The sequence below is a fragment of the Erigeron canadensis genome, chromosome 3, assembly GCF_010389155.1.
Source record: "Erigeron canadensis isolate Cc75 chromosome 3, C_canadensis_v1, whole genome shotgun sequence".
Classification (NCBI taxonomy): domain Eukaryota; kingdom Viridiplantae; phylum Streptophyta; class Magnoliopsida; order Asterales; family Asteraceae; genus Erigeron; species Erigeron canadensis.
In genome coordinates this window covers 40,100,105-40,108,846 of record NC_057763.1, presented here as the reverse complement: position 1 = coordinate 40,108,846, position 8,742 = coordinate 40,100,105, and the positions used below count along the sequence as shown (strand labels likewise).

Genomic DNA, 8,742 nt, shown 5'->3' with positions numbered 1-8,742 from the left:
GGTGATGATTAGATATCAGTTTTAGTATTTTGGTTTGTGCAACATAACCTTTCAATGGCTCGGTTTTTGCTTAGTGACTGAAATGGTTGTGAGAAGAGTGGAACCCGATACTTTTTTGTACATTAATCAGTTGAAAATATTTTCAACACCAATATTCAACACTAACATCACTACCATTTATTGAAATATTATGATGATTATATCCTGTATCGTCCAGTATTCACTAACATCCAATTCAATTTTCTATACTTTTCAAAATGTCGGTTATTTTTACACTTGATGATATGTGTGCTCATTTACTTGAATGAGTGGTTGGGTTATCTAACATAATTTGGTTCAATTCACCTATACACGCCACTCGGATAATCCAAAGTGAAGCCTTAAGCAAGAACGAATGAACAGATCTCAATATCTTTATAAAAAGTATGGTTATGTGACTACTGGTACTATCAGATACACGTCAAAATCATCAGTGTTCACTAAATTATTAAAAGAACTATTTTACTCATCAGGTAGCAATATGCTTGTAGTTGTAAAATAAATCTTTAGTTGATAGCAAGGAAATCAACCACTACTGGCGCTGAAAGTCTGCAATTGCATCCATTTCTTGCTGCAAAAGAAGGGCATCAATGAAGTAGTCTAAACTCTCTCCTTGTATCATATCGCTGATGGAATGATGAGTGAAGCCTATCCTGTGATCCGTCACTCGCCCTTGTGGAAAGTTGTAGGTACGTATACGTTCAGATCTATCTCCACTACCGATCTGTTTTTAAGGGAACGGACAAAATGTAGTTGATGAACAAACAAATTTAGTATTATACAACATCTAATCATGTTTAACAATACCTGATCTGATCTTAACTTAGATCTACTGTTATGCACTCTACATCTCTCCATCTCATACAGTCTCGCGCACAATACTTTTAGCCCTTTAGCTTTGTTCTAACATCAAACCAAGGGAAACAAAAATGATTTCCAAGGGTATATAGCAGCAGTAAGCTTATTAAAAAGGAGATACCTACCATGTGTTGTGAGCGCTCATCTTGTATGGCAACTGTGAGGCCAGATGGAATATGGGTGATTCGGACAGCACTATTAGTAGTATTCGCATGCTGACCACCAGATCCCCCAGACCTATATGTGTCAATTCTCAAGTCCTCGTTCCTCAGTTGAACATCTACCTGCAAAACACCACTTCAATTATCTCCAGAAATATGAATAATCAATCACACACGCCTTGTAAAATACTTTTCCAAATTAATAAGATAACAGAATTAAAACTATTGTAGTAATTCATCACCTCATCTGCCTGGGGAAGGATAGCAACAGACACGGCACTTGTATGAACACGTCCAGACTTTTCAGTAATGGGAACTCGCTGCAAAATTAAAACCAATTACTAAATAATGTGTCTCATACTAGTAGTCGGTCACTTTAAGAATGAAGTAGAACCTGCACTCTATGAATTCCACTCTCGAACTTCAGTTTTCCATAGACATCCGCCCCGGATATTGCAGCACTTGCTTCCTGCCAAGTGCCAACAAAACAAGATATACTTATTATGCATATAAATTACTCAAAATTTATGTTTCTGTTAATATAACCCAATCCAATAAGATGTAACTGACCTTAAATCCTTTCATATTTGAGTCTGTGACATCTACCACCTCAAACCTCCATCCTTTTTTCTGGGAGTATCTCTCATACCTGGTATGATTTAAACATCAGGGTTCAGAAAGTTATAGAGAACATTTTAATATCTTGATAAAATAAATATACAGAAATTACATTTTGAAGATGTCCATTGCGAACAGAGAAGCCTCTTCTCCACCAGTCCCTGATGCAACATAAAAACAAATTGATTCCATAAGCAATGCAAGATTTGGCATTATGCTCAAAAACAGCTTAATCATCCATTATGCAGCTACCTGCTCTAACTTCCAAAATGCAACCCCTTGCATCGGCATCGTCCTTGGGAAGTAAAGACTTAAGCAACAGATTATGCACATTTTGTTGTTCTTTTAAAACTTGCTCCAGTTCCTCATATGCCATTGCCTGCATGTCTTTATCTTCTTCAGAGTCGCCAACTAGCGATTTTAAACTTTGAATTTCCTACAACCACACACAGCATCAATATCACATAACATGTGTAATGAAAGAACACAGATACTGAAAGGGGGTGAAGTAACAATGCCAACCATAAATCATTTGTGGTTGCAAAAATACAGCTACTGAAAGGGATTGTTACATTTTTTTTTTCTTTTTTCTTTTTTTTTTTACTTATAATAATTTTTTTTAGAATGGCATTTTATCCTACTCCTACTCCTAAATTACACGATGTTTGAAATGAAATCCAGGACTCTAGAAAAACCCCTACTAATCCACCCCCACAGATGTGAGAAATGGAACTCAACTCCAATGGTTAAAGACCTTATCTCTAAACCAACCTCATTGGCGAAGACGGTTGCAACACGAGGACTTCATTTTCATAGAATAAATACAACAGTAAGGCAAACCAGAAAACTGTCTAAAACTAACTTACAGTGCACAAAAAAGTTGACACTTTCGAGATGCCAACCTCTGAAAAAGGCGTCTTATATAAGCTAAAACCAGTATCCTATCCAATCATCTGTTGGGTTGGAGCACATGAGTGAACCTAACGATAGGCTACCACTATTTTGTGAAGTTCCTATATAACAAGATGTCAAGAACTAGTTAACCCTAAACAGAACAGATACAACCAACAACTTGATTATGAGAAAAATGAATATAAATTGCTTATTCAGACGGCAGACCCATGGGATATATACATATATAACACATATAGAATCATACTCCTTATTCGATGATAATTATCCTACAAGTCGATAACTTCAACTTAATTACCAGAAGTAAACAAAAGCACAAGAAATCACCTTTTCGATGGTCCTCAACTTACTTATGAGATCCATTTTATCATTTAGCTTCTGAAGCTCCTTGTTTGCTCTTGAAAACTCGGTTGGTGAGGTTTCCGGCTGTCTTCATTCAACATAGATACAAACAGAAAATAACATTATATTAGTACATAAACTCAGTGAGAGGTTTGTGTTGTAACCATCTAATAACTATTCGAATAACATAAACAGTAATACTTGTAATAATCTTGATGAGTATTTCAGCCTTACCTGATTAATGATGCCTTGAAGATAAGCATTTCTGTGTTCAATAGCAGACAGTCTCTGCTCCATAATCTTTATCAGTTCAGCCGATGTTTGCGGCTGCATCTCCACCACTTTATATATATATAGCACACATATAAGTTTATACTTTCATGGTATATTAACGATAAAGTAATCGTAATCATATCGAAAAACAAGTTTGTTTGCCCCAATCTGTGAAAGGCGATAAACTATATTTCTTTCTGCTATAAAAATTAAAAACTCAAAAACAAGGATGAAGGCAGAATGTACCAGTTGAGTATTTGGGAAACGAAAAGGGATGGATTTTGATGAACATATTATTATTGCTATTTCCATTTCTTGAGAATGCACGGACTAAATTTCTGCATAAAACCCTAGTTGCTCCACCTCTCATTTTCTTTTCATAAATCTTTTTCTTGGGTTTTAAGCATATTTATCAAAACGCAAGCTTTATGACCATATGCCTTTGTTTATTGTTTACTATAACACGGTAATTGATATAAAAAAAATATAGTGTAATAATTTTAGGATTAAAAAGTTGTATATTGTAAATAATTTTGGTAAAAATAATATAAATATATTAGGCGGAGAAAATGTTAAATAAAGAGACATTTTAAAGTACCAACTAACTAGTTTAAAAAATGAATAAAACAAATGTTTTATGATGTATTATAGAGCGATCGACACAAAATCGTCCTTGTGGATTGTCCAAATTGTCTGGTTTCGTCTTTTAAAGTTACGAATGACCTAAGTGCCATCACGTGTAATGCATGTGAGAAGGTTGACGAATTCAAGTTGACGTCCGTATCGAAAAGGATAAAACGCGATCGTTTATGTCAATAAAGGATTGCCACTCATATTTCCAAAGTTAAAAGACGAAATCAGACTTTTTGGTAAACCACAAGAACAATTCGTGTCAATCACTCTACATGATAATAATAAGAGTTAATTGCAAATTTGGTCCCTGTGGTTTGTTCATTTTCTAACACCGATCTCTTTTTGACAATCGTTGCATTAGGGTCCCTGTTTTGACCTTTTGCAGTTGATTTAGAGAGTATTTGATTTATGGAGTTTTTGATTTATGGGGGTTGTAATTATTTTTTGGGAAAATGGAATTTAGGGTTTATTTCGTGGATAAAAAAAAAGGAAGAAAAAGGACTTATTGAATTATTGGGTGGCTTATTACGTTTGTGCCCATGCACGTGTTCATTACGTGCTTACTTAAACATCCTCTCTAAACAGATCCGTTAAAAAGGAACCAAAATTGCAACAACATAAAAAAAGTCAAAAAAGAGACCCCGGCATCGCCAAAATGAGCAAACCTCATAGACCAAATTTGCAATTAACTCTAATAATAATAATAAGATGGAAATTATTTTAACACCAACATTACTATCATTCATTGAAGATTAATCATTTTCCTTCATTGATATAGAAGGGGAGTGATATTTCTACAACATAACTTTGACATCCACAACAAAGTTACAAACTTTATTGCACAGGATACAACTGCGTAATGCAGATATTGTTGTAGATTACCAAATTGTGTTGTAGGAATATCATTTCCCATATAGAAAAATAATAAATCCTCCTAAGCCATCCTCATAATAATCCTCTTAACAATGAGATCATGACACTCGTTAAAATCAAAATATATAGATTTGGAAAGAAAATTAATGTATTACACTTGTTATATTCTAAAGATTTTTAAGAGAATTATTAAGCTATTTATTAAGAGGATATATCATTTTCAGAAATATTATGATGATTATAGTGTATTAACAAAATTATGTTAGTCGCAATATGTTTTGAATATATTAAGAAACTGTTTTGTTGGTAGCAAGGACTACTTTTCAAGATGATTATAGTATCCATTACCTCTTCAAAGCATAGCATGATGCAGCATTCAGTCATTCACTACCATCCAATTTAGTTTTTCTATACTTTTCAAGATGAGTGGTTGAGTTATCTAACATAATTTGGTTCAAATTCAACCTAAACACAACACTCGGATAATCCGAAGTGAGGCGTAAAGCAAAAAAGCTAGAACGAATGAACAAAACTTGATAATGTTTATGAAAATTACAGTTCTGCGACTACTAGCACTATCAGACAAGTCAAAATCAGTGTTCACTGAATTATTAAGATAACTATTCAAGTTATCAGGGAGCTATTAGAATCTGTTCACTGAATTATTAAGGGAACTATTGGCGCTGAAATCTGCAATTGCATCCATTTCCTGCTGCAAAAGAAGGGCATCAATGAAGTCGTCTAAACTCTCTCCTTGCATCATATCACTGATGGAATGATGAGTGAAGCTTATCCTGTGATCTGTCACTCGTCCTTGTGGAAAGTTGTAGGTACGTATACAATCATATCTATCTCCACTACCGATCTGTTTTGAAGGGAAAGGACAAAAAGTAGTTGACAAACAAGCTATTTTAATCTTATACATAGTACGAGTAATTGCACAACACCTAAATAATGTTTAATAAAACCTGCTCCGATCTTGGCTTTGATCTACTGTTATGCACTCTACATCTCTCCATCTCATACCGCCTTGCGCACAATACTTCTAGCGCTTAAGCTTACTAAAAACGAGATACCTACCATATGTTGTGAGCATTCATTTTGTATGGCAACAGTGAGGCCAGATGGAATATGGGTGATTTGAACAGCACTATTAATAGTATTTGCATGCTGACCACCAGATTCCTCAGACCTATATGTGTCAATTCTCAAGTCCTCGTGCCTCAGTTGAACATCTACCTGCAAAAATGTATAAAACCATTTTGATCATCTCCGGAAATATGAATAATAAATCATGCACACCTCATAACATATTTCAAGCATTAATAAGATAACAGAATCAAAAAGTATTTAGTAAATATCACCTCATCTGCCTGGGGAAGAATAGAAACAGACACGGCACTTGTATGAACAAGTCCAGACTTTTCAGTAATGGGAACTCGCCCCGGATATTGCAGCACTTGCTTCCTGCCAACAAAATACACTCATTTTAATTACTCAGGGTGCGTTTAGTTCAAGAAAATTACCTTGTTTTCCATTTTCATTTTCCAAGAAAACATGGAAAACAGGAAACGCGTTCAAATTGTAATTTTTTAGAAAAGTTTTCCTAGAAAATGAAAAATCCCTTTTCCAACTTTTGCACTAAAATTAGAAAACTGTTTTTTTCAGTTTTTGTTTTCACTTTTCTATTTTCAAAACCTTTTATAAACCTAAAATTAGAATACAAGTGAATTTGAACATGTTTTCTAGTTTTATAAAATGGAAAAATGAAAACTCCATCTTTTATTTTGAACGCGTTTTCAAAATTTTCAAGAGTTTTTTAGAAATGAAAAACCTTTTCACTTTCTAGAAATGGAAAACTTAAAAACATTTTCTCCAACTAAACGCGCCCTCAAAGTTTATGTATTTCTCAATATAACCTTACTTTAATAATATGTAACCGACCTTTAATCCTTTCATATCTGAGTCTGTGGCATCTACCACCTCAAACCTCCAACCTTTTTTCTGGGAGTATCTCTCGTCCCTGGTGTGATTCAAACATCAAAGGTTCAGAAATCAGGATAACAATTAATATCTTGCTGTTCTCTCCCCCCCCCCCCCCCCCCCCCCCCCCCCCCCAAAAAAAAAAAAAAAAGTTAATATCTTCATAAACCAAATATCTAAATATTACATTTTGAAGATGTCCATTGCGAACAGAGAAGCCTCTTCCCCACCAGTCCCTGATGCAACATCAAAATAACTTGATTTCATAAACAACGAAACATTTGGCAATATGCTCAAAAGTCAAACCAGTTTAATAATCAATTATTCAGTAACCTGCTCTAACTTCCAAAATGCAACCCCTTGCATCGGCATCGTCCTTGGGAAGTAAAGATTTAAGCAACAGATTATGAATGTCTTGTTTTTCTTTTTCGCGTTCCTCCGCTAGCTTTATATGACGAAGACAGCAATTCATTATACATAGTACAAGTCAAGTCTACATCTTCACGAGGTGCATCAATCATCCAATTGAACAATTCAATGTCCTACAACCACACACAGTAGCAGACAACATGCGTAATGGAAGAAATCAAATACGCTGAAAGTGAAGTAACAATGCAGTAAGACTACATTAAAGACCAACCATACAAGTGCAACTTCGGATTGTAGCAAAAAACCAGCTACTGGTAGCAATTGTATCATTTTCTTAGATGAAATACAATAGCAAATAGTAAGGTAAGAAGCTAGAAAACTGTGTTGAAGCACAAATGTGAACATAACAAAAGGCTAAAACTTTTTTATAAAGCTCCTTAACCCTAGAGTAACGGAACATATACAAGAACGTCATTCAAGATTCCAACAACTTGATTATGAGAAATAAGAATAAATATTGTCGACGCAGGACCATGAGATATATACATATATAAATAACACAACAAATACATACTAACTCATACTCTTTGTATTCGATGATATTTATCTACAAGTTGATAACATCAAATGTGAAATTACTAAAATTAAAGAAAAGCACAAGAAATCACCTTTTCAATGGTCCTCAACTGTCTTATGAGATCCATTTTATCATTCAGGCTCTGAAGCTCCTTATTTGCTATTGAATACTCGGATGGTGAGGCATCCGGCTGTTTTCGTGGAACATAGACACAAACAGAAGAAAACACGATATAAGTACATTAACTCAATACCACCAAAACTGCGAGAAAACTTGAAACAACGACAATCTCAAAACTGCACACACACATATATTTAGATAAAAGATAATCATTTGGGTCATCTCCGTTTATACAATAGTGTTACTACCTGATTAATAACTATTTAATAACATTCTTGTTGAGTGTTGGTCAGTGTTACTACCAGCTGATTAATGATGCCTTGAAGATAAGCATTTCTGTGTTCAATAGCAGACACTCGATCTCTGTTCCATAATCTTTATCAGTTCATCCGTTATTTTCGGCTGCGTCTCCACCACTTTATATAACACACACAAAGTTATATTATTTCATGGTATATATACTATCGTAATACTAATCATATCAACAAACAAGTTTCTATTATAAAAAACCAAAAACAAACAAAGAGGAAGGATGAAGGCAGAATGTACCAGTTGAGTATTTGGGAAACGAAAAAGGATGGATTTTGATGAACAAATTATTATTGTTATTTCCATTTCTTGAGAATGCGCGGACTAAATTTCTGCATAAAACCCCAGTTGCTCCAGCTCTCATTTTCCTTTGGTTTTAAGGGTGTTTGCTTCTTTTTTCTTTATATTTATTAAAATATTAAAATACACGAGTATAATAAACAAGGGTTTAGGAATTTTGGGCTTTGCTATCGGATCCAGTTCGAACTAAATATTTAAATCAAATACTTTTCAATTCATAAACGCATCGTTATGTCATCGTTACCGGCACCACCCGTCGTCACCACTGCCACTACTTACCTTCCGCCGCATTGCACAGGTAACCTTCTTGTATATAAACAAGTGTTTAGGAATTCTGGGCTTGCTCGTTTATTGAGTACCGGATCCTGTTCGAGA

General features: G+C 34.5%; 1 protein-coding gene and 1 pseudogene across 1 annotated transcript; both read right to left on the bottom strand.

Moving 5' to 3' along the window:
• Positions 1 to 380: 380 nt before the first annotated feature.
• LOC122593176 (peptide chain release factor 1, mitochondrial-like) lies at positions 381 to 3,605 on the bottom strand. Its single transcript, XM_043765547.1, has 11 exons — positions 3,450 to 3,605; positions 3,165 to 3,271; positions 2,916 to 3,014; positions 1,929 to 2,112; positions 1,789 to 1,837; positions 1,629 to 1,707; positions 1,453 to 1,527; positions 1,301 to 1,378; positions 1,023 to 1,181; positions 847 to 942; positions 381 to 763 (listed from the first exon to the last, which is right to left on the bottom strand). The coding sequence occupies exons 1-11, from the start codon at positions 3,571 to 3,573 to the stop codon at positions 572 to 574; spliced, it is 1,242 nt and encodes a 413-aa protein (XP_043621482.1). The 5' UTR covers positions 3,574 to 3,605; the 3' UTR covers positions 381 to 571.
• Positions 3,606 to 5,295: 1,690 nt separating this feature from the next.
• Positions 5,296 to 8,431, bottom strand: LOC122592130 (annotated as a pseudogene).
• Positions 8,432 to 8,742: the final 311 nt, after the last annotated feature.

Bases quoted from the DNA above. Each gene is read 5' to 3' on its own strand.
- LOC122593176 (XM_043765547.1), bottom strand. From the start codon at position 3,573: ATGAGAGGTGGAGCAACTAGGGTTTTATGCAGAAATTTAGTCCGTGCA. The intron at 2,113-2,915 runs GTGATTTCTTGT...GTGTGGTTGTAG, and splicing joins AGTTGAGGACCATCGAAAAG to GAAATTCAAAGTTTAAAATC. The intron at 764-846 runs GTATTGTTAAAC...CCTTAAAAACAG, and splicing joins CTAAGTTAAGATCAGATCAG to ATCGGTAGTGGAGATAGATC.